Below are 14,852 nucleotides of genomic sequence, written 5' to 3'. Positions count from 1 at the left end.
TCGTTCGAATAGTTCGTCTTTCTTTGTTTATAAGTATTGGATCGTGTATCTAGAAGCTCTGATACCAAATAATATCAAAACTGATCAAGATCAAGTTAATAAAACTCACTTTTATTAAACTTTAGGAAACTCTCTCAAAACCTAAAGATCCAAAACTCAAACTAAGTTATGCCACACATTGGCATCTCCTTATATAGATGTTTAGATTACTCCTAAACCTAGAGGAATAAGGTAATTAGATAACTCCTAATTTCCTTTTCTCTAACCGTAACATTTTTAGGAAATATAACTTATTTCAAAAGAAGAATTTAGAAGTTTGCTCCTTAAGCTTCTCTCAAGCTTACTCCAACAAGAGACACTACAGCTTCAACAAATATATACATTACAAACTAAGACAGATAGGTTTGATGACAAAGTTTCGAGTTAAATAATACAACAAAGCAAATAAGCTAAAATCTGGTCTCCCTCGCTCTCGCTCTCTCTCTCTTTAACCTTCATCCAATGCTACTACTAGGAATAATCCACCCAGTTTCATGACCCACAACCACACTATCCCCGTTTCCAAACACTCCACGATGCCTCTTCTTCATCAAAGCAGCTGAAACTGGACTCCCCACGGTGCTTGAAGTCAGAGAGCTCTCTGCTGAACAGTTGTTTTTGTGCTCTATCGCTACTGCAAGCTCGGATAAGGACGGAATCCTCATTTTGGTCGTGTCGAACGAGCTTGTTGTTCCTTGGTGGCACCCATTGGAGACCTTTATGGCTAGCTCTGAGAGCTCTTCTCTAGCCGCCTCGAGCCCGGCGAACGAAACAGCTTGCTCCTCTATAGCCTTGCAAGCTTTCTCTAGAACTGATTGCAAATACTTCCCCTGTGCCTCGATCCTTAGCTGGAGTCTCCTTTGTACCTGCGCATACTAATGAAACCCCAATCACATGTGGAGCCATTGTTCAATGTTGACTTTTCTATCAATCAAACATTAGAATGTAAGGTTTGAGGACTAAACTTAGCAGATTAGAGCTGTTGTGACTTGAGTTAGAGAGCAAGTATTGAGAGATGAGTTTATAATGATGTCTACATTGTTTGGTTGGACATTTTGGTTGAGAGTAGAGAGTCTCTCACTAATTACAGTCTCTCCGAGCAATGAAAGCTAACCTCTAATTGCTCGTGTAGTCTTCTTTGGACTTCCATCTGAGCACGCAAAGCTTCAGTGACCTGGTAACTCCTGGCTCACGAAAACAAAACAAAACAAGGAGTGTTCATACAATGAACATTCACAGCCACTAGTTTAAGAAACCGGGCACGAAGAGACGACCACTTGTAACCGTACTCGTTCTGTTCCTGCGCAGCCAATCTTAATGATGATGTTGAAGATGAACCTGTGTCCTGACTCTCCGCAACACAAGAAACTGCAGAGATGATAAGTTCATAAGCTGAATCCATGGAAAAAAAAAAGTGGAAAATTAAATGAATTTACCATCCTTAGAGTTTTCAGTTGATTCTTTGCAGGATTGCCTCCCCAAGCGGAATTTCTACCGAGCAAAAAAAAGCCACATAACATAGAAAACAGCACAATCAAAAGCTTGTTTTATGTAATCGGGTAAACAAATAAAGTAACTAATCAACCATAAAATTGATATTGTTGAGTATCATCAAACCTGAAGATGAGATTTCAAGTGGTAGAGAGTGAGACCTTTCACTCCCATCGTTCTCATTATCGTTTTGGGCGTTGCTTCTGTAATCAAAACAAACAGAGAGAGAGTAAAACTAAGCAAATCCCAAATTCATCTTGCAAACAAATCTTGGCAAGAGCACAAAAGACACAAATCTTGGCATGTGCAGATTGAATTTGTTCAAAGTGACAACAACCCAAAGAAAAGCATCCATTATTCGAGGATCTAAACTTGAGAGAATCTAATATCAAAATCTGTAATTAACAAACCTAAACAGACCCAAGACTCATTTTATTCATAAAACAAACCCTAAGAAGACTTTAAGCGACTCCGGCGAAGGAAAACAAAAAACAGTCAAAACCACATTATATCCGAAGATCCAGGGAATTTCAAGTGTACTTACTGTCGGGTCCGCCGAGCTGGGTGACGGCGTCGACGAATCGCTCGTGGAGCTCCGACGTCCAGCGAAGACGGGGCTTTGGGTCAGTGGTTAGGACCAAGCAGGCGTCGATGGGAAGATTAGTTCCGTCGGAATAATCTCCCATGCTGCCATCGAGCGGAAGCGACGAACGAATCGCCGAGTACATTCTCTTTCCCTACTTTTCTCGGCTACTTTACCGGGAAAGTGAAGGAAAATGTATGCAGAGATTTCTCTGGCAGTCAAAAGGGGTATTCGGTTCCGTGACGGGTGGACCCGGGTCGGAGCCTGGATTTCTAAGACAGCGATGAGACGAGTTGATAGCTTGGAGCCTTGGACATACATTTTGATTTTTTTTTTTTTTGTTTTAAAAAAAAAAACCATTTTAAAACATTTTCTTAGATACCAGAAATATAGAGCAACTTGTATAGCTAAAAATACCACCTTCAGAATTGAGAAAAATGCCAAAAATGATATCACACTTTCAGCTAAAAAAGCACCAGTTATTTTTTTTATTATTGGCTGAAAGTTATGATTTCAATTTTTTTTTTTGGCATTTTTCCCCTTCAAAATTTTGTAAATAGTACAAATATAAAAACTTTGATTTATTTTTAATAAGATAAAAAGGATTTTTGAACAATAAAGAGAAAGTTATTGCTCAAAGAGTCGAGAATGCTTTTGTGTAAAGAGAATGAGAATGATTGATTTTCATTATTGAGAGATCGATTACATTTATACACAGAGCGTTTCACATGTAGATATTTGTACAGTAAATGAGGATGATATGACGGAGAGAATTGAGTTAATCAAATCTTCCTTGATCATATCTTCATATCATTAATATCCTCCCTCTAGATCAAGGCCTTTGGTAACGCCGATCTTGTCACGCAGAAGTGTAAACCGAGCTCGACTTAATAGTTTAGTGAGGCAATCCACCAACTGGTCTGATGAAATATGAGCTACCTGTAACTTGCTGTCTTGAACTTGATCACATATGAAGTGATAATCGAGGGCCAAATGTTTCATCATCGAATGGAAAACTGGATTCACACATAGATAGGTGGCTCCTATGTTGTCGCAATATATAACAGGTGGTTTGTGTTGATGAATGCCAAGTTCCATGAGCAGGGAACATACCCAATTGAGCTCAGATGCTGTATTTGCCACAGAAAAATATTCAGCTTCAGTAGATGATTTTGCAACAGCTTTTGTTTCTTCGCAGATAAAAAAATTACATGTTTCCCAAGATACACAATGTAAGCATTCGTCGACACCAAATCATCGAAGTCTCCAGCCCAATCGGCATCGAAGAATGTGTGAAGTGCTAGCAGATTAAACTTGCTGAAGAAGAGGCCATGTGTTGGGGTTCCTGATAGATATCGAGGGACTCTTTTTGTCGCTTGCCAGTGCTCATAAATATTGTGGAGTGAGTTGGATTATACATTTCATTTTTTATAAGTGATTTAAAGAACAATAATAAGAAAGACAAGTGTTTGAATATAAAACTATATTGGAGTTAAGAGAAGTGTAGTGTAGATATCTCTATGAAAATACGAATCGGAGTTTGAAACAATCGTAGAAACTTTCCAACCGTTTTCCTACTATTTTTCTATGAACTATTTGCTACCATTTTCTTATGAACTATTTCCTATGATTTTTCTACAATGGTAATAAAAATTAATTAATTTAATTTCAACAAATAAATTAATTTCAAATTTTAGTTAATTCCAAAAATTAAATATGAAATTAAGATATCAATATCAATCATAAATTCAAATAATATATATAACCAAATTTTCAGTACAAAGAATAAAACAACAAAGTCTAAAATAAAACATAAAATCAAGATAACAAAACCAAATACATTACAAATATATAAAGTAGAATAAACTCTCTTCTCATTAAACCACATCATCAACTCATAGCTTAAAATTATGACACATCATCAGTTTATTTGTTAGTGTTAAGTTGTTTATTTGATTTATTGTATTTTATATATTTATACTTTAATGCTCATAAAACTATTATGCATTAATATAATCTAGAATTTAAAAATACATGTATTTGATAAAAATAGCTAATTTATTATTAATCTAACTAAACTCCACTTTAATAATTTTAGTTTCATCAGTTTATTACAAAAATATAGCGTTTAGTGTTTATAAACTATGAATACAACTTTTTCGCTAAAAAACAAAAAAATGTTTGAAATATAATCTGAAACAATTAATAAGGATTAAATGTGAGTTATAGGAGATTAATAAAATAATGGATTTTGATTGTTAGAAAAATTGTGTTTGGGCACAAAGACGGGAATTATTGAACAAAAGAATACTCACAAGAGTTTCTCGAAACTCGAAAGGCAACTCAATATATTTTGACCATGACAAGCAAATTATGGTATACCAAAATGATAACCTTATCAAACCAATCATTGAGAAGACGAACGATTTAATTCCTCACAAAAATTCTCCAACGCCAAGTTAGAAAAAAGACCATAAAACTCACAAAAAAGGAGAAAAAGTAGAGAAAAATAGTGAATGTTATATTTAAATCATGCCAAAAAATGGTTTATGGTTTAGTTTACCACGTTGATGAGTGTGTGTATTAGAGAAAGAGATAGATAGAGAGAGAGACTTGAATATTTTATAGTTAGAATTTGTTTTACTAATTAATTGTTTTATAGGACAACGTTTGCGCTATGTTGGTTGATTACAAGTGAGTTATAGAGAATCAATAAAAAGATTGTTGGTTGATTACAAGTGAGTTATAGAGAATCAATTAAAAAATTGTTGTAATTTTGATACTTAGAAAATTGTTGTCTGGACATGGAGCCGGGAATAAGAATACTCACAAGAGCTTTAAAAAACTTGAGTGACAACTCTGAATTTTTGATTATGAGAGGCAAATTGTGGTATCACAAAATAATAACTTTGTCAAGCCAATCATTGAGACGCAAACGTTTTAGGTCCTCATAAAAATTCATGAACGTTAAGTCAGAAAAAAGACATCAAAACTCGCCAAAAAAAAAGAGAAAAATCTGAAAAAGATAGTGAAGGCTTATGGTTTAATTTATCGCGTTGATGAGTGTTTATATATGTGAGAAAGAGAGAGAGAGAGAGAGTGAGAGATAGCAAAAGCAAGATAGAGATTATAAGTGCCTCTTGAAAACATGTCATATGTTTCAAAATGAAATTAATGTCAAATGAGTTATATTTGGGAATAGTGAAGTATATGTATCAATTATTCTCTAATGTGGATTTTGAACTCCTAATTAGAATGTTATTCTCCTTTTTTATTGTGTGAAATATAACTGTTCTCATAGGAGTTAATTGTTCCAGATATGTAAACCAAATTCAATAATTGGTTTGATTTGTGTTTAGTTATGAACATTAGATGTCTAAGTGTAAGATATATTGAATTATTACTAAAGTTTTATTTTTTGCGATATATTAAATTTTATTATTGTCAAATAATTTTCTAATTACGTCAAGTATAAACAGTAATTCTAAATACCGCGTATGGTTAACCCACTAGTCATCTTATATATAAAAGATGACAAACTCTCTCCAATTACTTGCCATGTCAGCATTGGAGAAAGTGACATATATCTAAATAAAATAATAAATAATTTAAATGTGTCATTTATACTTATACTTTTTGAATCGTTTATGTTTAATTCTCAACTTCGCTACACATCTTCATCTTTTTCTCTATAGCATTTATTATCAACGTTTCTTGTGCATGTATGATAGAGATACTTTTCATTCCTCCTTTGTTTTATTCTTTCTTTAAGAGAAACTTTAGGTATGTTCTCCGGGATTTCTCCCTTCTTTTTTTTGGTCAATCCCCTTCTTTTCATGTCTTTGAATTTCTCGCCTTTATGCCATATGCTCGGGGCTACAGACGGAACTTGAAGGTTTGTGAAGATGTTATGCGATAAAACTCTAAAATTTCAAGAGTCATTCGACTGCAATTGGCTTTATTTCTTCACTAAGAATCTCCTCCGAACATCTTTGGTATATCTCTCATTCTGATCAGAGATTTGTCGAATAATTTTATGATTTTCATATCTCTTTTTCTCTCTTCGCTTAGGCAGCTTCTATTGGGTCCAAACACTTCAATCTTGCACCATGTGTATATTATTTCTAGCTTTTGTTGCTTACATAGACATTGCCTATAAAGCTTTGAACGAATCTGGCTTCCCCTTGCGAAGTTTTGTACAATTGTTTGTGAAATAGTCATATGTCGATCAATATCCAATGGCTTTTACTTTGATTTTTTACACGTCAGGCTTGTAGTAATGGGCCACTTGGTGAAAAACAAAAACAAGTGTAGGAATGGAGAATTGTCAAAAGCAAAATTTCTAATTACAAGAACTTGCAGAGACACTACATGCATGGTTTGTAATAATGATATTCTCAGTTGAAGCACATATTTATGACTAATGGAGCTATATGTTACAAGAAATCAATATTTTCTTTTTGTTTTTCTACAATTTTCATTTCCATGTATAACTGATATGCAACCTATGGTTATTTGCATTTGGTTTTAATGCCATCTTTGTATTGCTTAATTATAATATGAGAAAATTGCTGTATGGGTAGTTTTTAAGTTTTAAATTAGAGGAATATGTAGTTTTGAAAACCAAAGAAGGATTGAGTTGTTTTTAGGGTTCATTTGAAAATAGGGTAGTTTTTAAGTTTTTATTTGAGGAATGGGTAGTTTGAGTTTTAATTAGTCTAGATAGGGACATCCTTTCATAAACATAAACTTACCATTGTTTCTTAGAGGAAGAGAGAGAGACAGACGCAGAAAATAATGTGGGTCCCATGAGTAGAGAGAGTCCGCGCACGTAACAGCCGAGAAGAGAGAAACTCACGCGCCCGAATATATGTTTTGTGGGCCTGTTTTTCGAATTTGGGAATCAATTTTCCAAAAAACCATCTTAGCATACTGGGCTTTGGTTATGGGTCGGAAACAATGGCAAAAGTACCCAACCCATTACAAGCAAAACTACCCATCCATTTTATTTTGGCGGGAAAAATTGTGGTTAATTAGAGATAATGGAGATAAATTGAGTGAAAATAAGAAACAAAGTAACCAAACCAAATTGGAAACCCTAGTTTCCCTTTCGAGAAGATGTTGAAATTGAAGGAGAAATTAAGCGATGTTCAAGAGGACAACAACCACGGTTAGTTACTTAATCCTATCCTTGTACACCCATAGATTTTCATAGTTATATTCGAATTTTAGTTCTAGTGTTTGCGATTTGCCAGTAATGTTTTAGATATGGTGTTCGCGATTTGCGATAGATGCGTTCATTCTCGTGATGGGGGGAACGTGGATAAGGTACTATACAGGAGATTGGGATTTCAAAATGGAAGGTGCATAAATTGCAAAGATGTGTCCGGACCAGAGGATTTGAGAAATCTGATTGCGCATGAGTTCGGATTAGACCCGAGAGTTGTTTCAGTGGAGATGTCCTACTGGTTTGATGATGTTCTAGCTGAGCTTAATGGTGACGGGAGTTGTCCATGTGTGATAGTTACTCCTCGAGAGTACAAATTCTTCCGTTCGCTGCATAAGTCAGATAAGTCTGTGAATTTATTTGTCACATTCAAGGAGTCAGTAAATGGTGAAATGGTGAGATTGAAACGGAAGGAAAGTCTTGAAGTTCAAATTGCTAGGGAACGGCAAAAGCCTCTTCTTTGGCAGCGTCTAGTCAACCCGATGATGAAGCAGATGATGAAGATATCGATGATTGTTTGCTGATAGCGCATGCCGAGAATGTAGAGGCTGAGGCCGCAATGAATACATTCAAAGGTGTACAACCTGATGTGTCGTGTGGTGAGGGTGTCAAGTTTTACCCTAAATGAAATCAATAGCCGCAAGTGCACAGCTGATCGATTTTAGTACTTAGGGATCGAATCCACAGGGAAAGAGGATCTTTCCTGCAAAAGCCTTCGAAAGAAATATAAAGTAAGGAAGTCTAGAACCAGGCGATTTTTGTGAGGGTTTTGGTGGTGTCTATAAACGTAAAAAATAGTCTTAACGAGAAAATACGAGAATTAAAATGACCTAATAACTAAACGTAATGAAATCTACTAAAAACGAGAAAAACGACTAAACCTAATTGCTTAAATGAAAATCGATTAAGAGAATGAAGATGATGAACTAAAGCTTGAAATAAAATCGATGTAAATCTATAGAAAAGAAGGCGCTGGGTTTCAGGAAAGTTTTCTCCGGGGTATGAACGATTCAAAACATTGCTAGAGAGTAAATTTGATAAGATCTTAGCTTAAACTTTTCGAACTAGAGTCATGGACGTATGAATACGCCACTGTCGTGATCATAGACAACTATCTCTCTAAACCCTGACCAGTAGGTTTCCACTCTGGCCCTGGAAAAGAAAAGATGCATTATGTTGAAGACTCGTCAACATTCACAAATTGCCCATAGGTAGGTTTCTATTCCTATGTTTTTTTTGCTTTCCCAAACTAGATCTGACACCGGATGAACACTTTCGTGTCACCAAGCATCTGGATCAGATTGTAGTTCATGACGCTACTCTCATGCAGTAAAAGTAAATTCAGAAGAAAAAGTTCTAAGATTCGGTTTCAATAGCTCATGGAATCCTCATCGAACACATGTATCTCCATCGAAAATCCCTTAGACCCAATAATAAAACTGTTCAGACATGATGAACGAAATCAAAAACATAGTATTAAAAAGTAGAGCAATAATCGAAATTGGAAAAGAAAGAACAAAGGTTCAAGAGAAAATCTCTCTCTCTCCCTAAAACCTAAAAACAAAAGCTTAAAGTAAAATTTATTGTAAAGTATTTCGTCTCTCTTAAAAACAATCTAGATGATAAGTATTTATAGTCTCCAATGCTCTCTGGTGTCTAGGGTTCCGGAATTGAGGCTGAGAAAATGATTTGGGATTCAGAATTGGGCCTTCGAGTTCGGAGTTGGCTGGCCGCTGTCGGGAAGTGCGTAACCGCGGGGAATGGATGGTTGGCCGCGGTCGAGAAGTCTTTGACCGTGGTGAAATGGCTGTTGGCCGCGGGTGGAAATGCTTGCCAGCTGGTTTACGGGACATCTTGCTCTTTGCATATCTTTTGATTGAACAGTTGGATTGCCAAGCTGTAAAGTGTGCTGGAAAGCTGATACTTCCATATTTGAGATCTCCAAATTTGAGCTGGATCAGACGGTGAGAAGGCCTTCAATCGGGGGTGAACTTCTGACGGTTTGACTCTGAGCTAAAAATCTGGTCTTCTATCCATTTTGTTAAGCTTTTCCCTAAGTTTCCTGAAAAGAGTCTTGGAACTACAAATACTAGAAAAACGTAATAAAAGTACTTGAAAGCAATAAAAAACGTAGAAAAAGTATTTCAAAACGATCCATAAAAGTGGTCAAAATACGGTGTTATCACAACCTAATGTTCTAACTAAAGCTATCTCTGTAGACCATCCTACATTGGGATTAAAAATGTCCCAGGAATCAGACGAGAAAGTAGAGGCTAAAGCCACCATGAACACCTCCGAATCTGTACAACCATATGTTCCAAGTAACGCTGCCTCTGTTGACCACCCTGAGTTGGAATTAAAAATGTCCCAGGAATCAGACGAGGCGAGAGATTCGGAAGAGAAGGAAGCTGATGATGTTGACGATGATGCATACAGCTCTGAGTATGATTATGATCTGGATTATGATTTTGACTGGTGGAATGATTACGTACTAGCAGATGGAAATGGTTTCCATTCTAAGCCTGCATTTGATGAGGATAACGATGACTCTGGTAGTTCAGGGGGTTCTAGAAGTAGTCGCGGAAGTGAGCCGAGTGACTCAAACCATATGGACTACTCAAATGTCTTAACGGAGAGTCCTATTCATTTTCCTGGAAGAAAGAGGACTGTATGTGAGAAACCGATTATGGCTCCCCATGGAGATGATGATAATGATTTTGTGGAGACTCCTCCTAGTGATGTCGTTTGGGGGCGTCAGAATGGCGGTGCAGAATTGAAGAAAGCGATTAAACGTATAGAGCTATATGGATTTCTGGATGTGGCACCATGATATGCAAGGGGATTTCGATGATCTTGATTTGTCAAATGAAGATGGAGAGATATGGGTTGGGAAAAAGTTCAGAAACAAGGAACACTTTAAATTTACGTTGGCCATCTATGCGCTGAAGAAGGTAGTGACGTTCGAATTCAAAAGGCATGCGAAGAAGTACACAGTCGCGGAATGACCAGCAAAGATATGTGATTGGGGGGTGTTGGGGTGTCAAGCTGGCGACTCTGCGTTGTATGAGGTGAGGAAGGTGTGCTTGAAGCATACATGCCACCCGGATACAAGAAAACTTTTTTTCTAAGCATGCGACTGGTAAAGTCATGGCAGCCTTGCTGAAGTCTAAGTACGAGAACACAATAGGTTGTCCACGTGCGAGTGAGCTACCTGCAATTGTTATCTCCGAATATAATATTACAGCTTCTTGCTGGAAATGCTGGAAAGTTAAGGAGCTGGCTATATACTCTGCGCACGGAACAGAGGAGACTTCTTTCAAATTATTACCGATTTACCTCCATGTGCTCAAGTATGCTAATCCCGGCACCATAACACATTTGTCAACTGAGAGAGATGAAAAAGGTATGACAAGGTTTAAGTCCATATTTATGGCATTGGCTGCGTGTATTTTTGGATGGAAACATTTGAAACCGGTAGTTGTTGTTGATGGAACGCACCTGATTGGTAAGTATAAGGGTTGTCTATTCACAGCCAGTGGACAAGATTCTAATTACCAGGTTTTTCCAATTGCGTTCGCCGTTTTCCAATTAACAGCCAGTGGACATGGAGGTGATTCTTTGAGAAGTTGGTAGACATTATTCCAGATTCCTCTGAGCTTACTATTATCTCGGATAGGCACGGTGGAATTTCCAAAGCTAAAAAGGACTGGTATCCACACGCACACCACGGTGCATGTCATGTCCATATCCAGAGAAATGTTCACGCTAAATACAAAGGTTCCGGTCAGAAAGGTTTGATCGGAAAGGCAGGAGAAGCGTTCACAGTTTCTAACTTCAAGAGACTATATGCAAGGCTGAAGGATGTTGATTATAGTTGTTGGGAGTACATGGAAAAAATCCCTCTTGCGCTGTGGACTAGATCACACTTTTCTGGTCAGAGGTATAATATGACGTCCAGTAACATTGCGGAGTCTCTGAACAATGCACTATTTGCAGCAAGAGACAGTCCAATCGTTGCAATGCTAGAATTTATCAGGCGAATGTTAAGTAGGTGGATTGAATGCAGAAGAGAGAAAATTCAAAAGATTGATGGTGACATTCCAGAAGTTGACAAGTTAATGAACCTGCAGCTTGAAAAATCTGCTGCCCTATCGCTTCAAGGCATTTTTGCGTGGGAGGTTGAAGTCAGTTCTGAGTTCATAGGTGTACGGCGGCATGTAGATCTTCTAAACAAAACATGCACGTGTCTAGAGTTTCAGACATTGAAATACCCTTGCCGACATGCAATGGCCGCGGCTAGGTTTCGTCAAGTGGAGTACAGCAGTTTGGTTGATCCAATTCTTAAGAAATCAATTTGGAGTGAAAAATTTAGTGGCAAAATCCTACTAGTGCCCGACCCTGACGACATTCGTATCTCTGCTGAGGTGCGTGACCTGAATATTATGTCACCAAAGACAAAACGTTAATCAGGAAGGCCTACGACAAAGAGAAAACTTTCAGCAGGAGAGTATCTTCAGGTTAGTATACACCTAAACAAATATTTTTCCCCAATCATAATATTATTGTTTACTGATATACGCTGTTGCAGGTTGCGAAAAAGAAGAAGCCAAACAAATGCTCGAGATGTGGAAATCCCGGACACAACCGGGCAAAATGCAAGGAACCATTGGGTTGACCGGGTGTGGCTTTTGTTGGGTTTGGAAAGAGCGTTGGTTTGGTTTTTGCGGGGGTGTTGTTGGTTTTTGTGGGTGGATCTCGCTTTGGTTTTTGGATTTTGTTTCCTTGCGTAAAATACGTTATTTTATTTAAAACTGCCAAAGCATGAAATTATGTTATATTTGTTATCAATTTTATGATGTACACTGGACAAGGTGTACACATTTTGTGTACGGTAGGCACGGTGGACAAAATGAATCAGTAAACATTATATGGTGTACGCATATTAATATAGGTGTACGCACATTATGGCTTAGGTTTAAGTTTTAGGGTTTATGGTTTACGATTTAGGGTTTAGGGTTCTCTTGTTTAGGGGATCGTAATAATGCAGTAAAAGACATGGTTCTATAGCAGAGAGAGAAAATTCCAAAACATTATCGACAAAACAGACAATGATCGTGTCCCTGAAAAGAAATTGTAGGATAGAACAACACGAATAAACGGTTTTTTCAAAATATTAATTCATTACGTTTTTGAAAAACCGCTATATTGGAAAATAGTGTATGAAGAATAAACGCAAAAAATCAAATACGAAACGACAAAAACTAATTAAGTACCTTTTTAGAAACCCATTTTTTTTGTAGGCACCATTGACCGTCTCGTTTGTCATCTCTTAAAACTGTTTTTCCTCTCGTCCTCTATAAAAACTGTCCCATCCTTCTTCAGTCAAACAAGTTTTGGGAGATAGGAAAAGTTAAATACCAAAATTAATAGTTACTTCCTAAAAATGTACTCCTCCAAAGTGATCTCATTGCAATTGAAGGATGTGGAGAGGAAAAAAAGTTCATGTTTCAGTACAGGTATTTGAGGGTTCTTTTGAAAATAGGGTAGTTTTTAAGTTTTAGCTTTTGAGGATTGGTTAATGTTTAACAGTTTCGGTCTTTCACATCGTCTACTTAATTAGTGTTTTGCCGATTTGATTAGGACCTGTTGGTGAGGACTTGTATCACTGGGAAGCTATCCTAATGGGGCCTAAAGGCACCCTATGAGAATGGGGTTTTCAAACTAGACATTCACTTTTCGCTTGAGTACCCCTTCGTGCCACCGAGGGTAAGGAATGAAGCATATGATTGCTGTCTCAATTTTCTGTATTTTTAATTAGGGATACCTTCAATAAAGATTTCAATTCCTAATAACACTGTGTTCTTGCAGGTGACGTTCAAAACAAAAGTGTATTACCTAAACGTGAATACTTACGGGAACATTTTTCTTAAGATGTTGAACCCAACTCACTTCAAGACCAACAACAGCATTAATGATATATTTTTACTTATGAAAGAAAGAAATCGTTATTGTCTTTTGCTTAATTAGTCTTAATTTTGATGAAATCAGGGCTTAAGTGTGTTTACATCTCTATGTAATCAGGTACTCACTGAAATACACCAAATGTTAACTGCCCCCCAAATAAGTGAATGACAATTTTTTGTTGAAGAAATTGCAAGAATTTACGTGGAAGATAGGGCTGCTTTTGAAACCACTGCACTTGCATGGACGGTGGACCACGCCGGAACATGAAGTCGTCTACTTATTTAAATAATGAAAACTCAATTTATGTTATGTTGAATTGTTCTTTTTCTTTGGGAAAAAATATGAACACTATTTAATTTTGACTTAATTATTTATTTTAAATTTGGTCGTGAATTTTGTTAGCGTCTTTTGCCGAACTTTTGTGACTTTATTAAATTTTTTTATTGATTTATGCTTTAGTTGTTTAGGATTTGATAAATTGTGGAAGCATTTGTTATTTTCGTTAATAATTACGTTAATAAGTATCCGATATAAAACATAAGTCATCGAATATTAATTGAAAGATTCGCCATTACATAATATAAATGAAATATAGGTGTACACTTCATATAGTATACACATAGTTGTGTACACTCGGAAAGGTGTACACCATAAACATATTTTTAAAGCATTTCGTAGATACGCCTAGCACACCAATATATGAAGCAACCATTGCAAAGTATTCGGAATTCAGGTTCATAATGATCAAATGCACAATCAGGCGGCTTGATAACGTCGTCGTTTGGATATGAAAACGAGTCTAAGTACGTTACCATGTATGCGGTACCGAACTATGAAATCTCAAGAATTAACTCCTCACCTAATTGTCGCACACGCTCTGACTGTAGACTTCCGTGATTGGTTGCCAACAGTTGCAATGTTTAACTTGCGGAACAAGGGTCACCCTAGCAAACGCTGAACATGGCCGACGCCAGGGTCGAGAGAGCATCGATGGGTATATTTTCTTCCATCATGCTCCTACTTGCAATGAGATCGGCGCCTCGGGTCGCAAGTCTCAGGCCTTCCCAGTATCTTGCCTCAGGGTTTCCACTCGCCAAACATTTCAGAAAGAATGGGCGTCTTTTGTTTCGAGGGCATATGTCGCCGGAGACACAGCAAAGGGCAGAAATGTTGCAAGATTTGAGGACATCGTCGGTGAAAACAAGCCGGAGTGTGCGCTTTCCTGCACAGACAAATGGGTCAAGTCGCCAAAATGCTTCACTGCCGACCCTCTTCACAATTTTGAGAAGAATTTCATCAGGCAAGTTTGGGAGAGTCATGTTTGGAAATAAGATTGGTTGAGGGTTTGTTTTTGTAAGAAAGAAGGCAAGTTTAGTTAAGACAAAGCAAAATCGTCATATATGGACTTCACTGGTGTGTGGTTGGAGGGTGGAGAATTTATGATACGGGTGAAAATAATATAATATGTTCTGTCAAAAAGTAAAATTTTCACCTAACCATTTTCTAACCAGCATTTTTTTAAGAATAATGGTCAGTTCACTTTTATTA

General features: G+C 37.0%; 2 protein-coding genes across 3 annotated transcripts; one reads left to right on the top strand and one right to left on the bottom strand.

Moving 5' to 3' along the window:
* Positions 1-305: 305 nt before the first annotated feature.
* Positions 306-2,317, bottom strand: LOC18030067 (protein PHR1-LIKE 3). Of its 2 annotated transcripts, none has more exons than XM_006414807.2 (6): positions 2,075-2,317; positions 1,657-1,733; positions 1,476-1,530; positions 1,329-1,407; positions 1,154-1,223; positions 306-914 (listed from the first exon to the last, which is right to left on the bottom strand). In XM_006414807.2, exons 1-6 carry the CDS (start codon positions 2,256-2,258, stop codon positions 495-497), a joined length of 885 nt encoding a protein of 294 aa, XP_006414870.1. In that variant the 5' UTR covers positions 2,259-2,317; the 3' UTR covers positions 306-494. The 2 variants fall into 2 exon arrangements, with proteins under 2 accessions (XP_006414870.1, XP_006414869.1); XM_006414806.2 differs by having other exon boundaries at positions 306-905.
* An 8,170-nt stretch (positions 2,318-10,487) lies between these two features.
* LOC112082074 lies at positions 10,488-14,635 on the top strand. Its single transcript, XM_024149165.1, has 3 exons — positions 10,488-10,845; positions 10,986-11,764; positions 14,216-14,635. The coding sequence occupies exons 1-3, from the start codon at positions 10,488-10,490 to the stop codon at positions 14,633-14,635; spliced, it is 1,557 nt and encodes a 518-aa protein (XP_024004933.1).
* Positions 14,636-14,852: the final 217 nt, after the last annotated feature.

The sequence above is a fragment of the Eutrema salsugineum genome, unplaced genomic scaffold (assembly GCF_000478725.1).
Source record: "Eutrema salsugineum unplaced genomic scaffold, Eutsalg1_0 scaffold_1, whole genome shotgun sequence".
NCBI classification, from domain to species: Eukaryota; Viridiplantae; Streptophyta; class Magnoliopsida; order Brassicales; family Brassicaceae; genus Eutrema; species Eutrema salsugineum.
Note: the sequence above shows the minus strand (reverse complement) of the source record. Positions and strands in the feature narration are given on the sequence as shown.

Excerpts from the sequence above, each read along its gene's own strand:
- LOC18030067 (XM_006414807.2), bottom strand. The coding sequence starts at position 2,258 with ATGTACTCGGCGATTCGTTCGTCGCTTCCGCTCGATGGCAGCATGGGA. Across the intron at positions 1,734-2,074 it reads CCAGCTCGGCGGACCCGACA|AAGCAACGCCCAAAACGATA; the intron begins GTAAGTACACTT and ends TTTTGATTACAG. Across the intron at positions 1,531-1,656 it reads ACTTGAAATCTCATCTTCAG|AAATTCCGCTTGGGGAGGCA; the intron begins GTTTGATGATAC and ends TTTGCTCGGTAG.
- LOC112082074 (XM_024149165.1), top strand. The coding sequence starts at position 10,488 with ATGGCAGCCTTGCTGAAGTCTAAGTACGAGAACACAATAGGTTGTCCA. Across the intron at positions 10,846-10,985 it reads TGATGGAACGCACCTGATTG|ATTCCTCTGAGCTTACTATT; the intron begins GTAAGTATAAGG and ends ACATTATTCCAG. Across the intron at positions 11,765-14,215 it reads ACATTCGTATCTCTGCTGAG|TTGCAATGTTTAACTTGCGG; the intron begins GTGCGTGACCTG and ends GGTTGCCAACAG.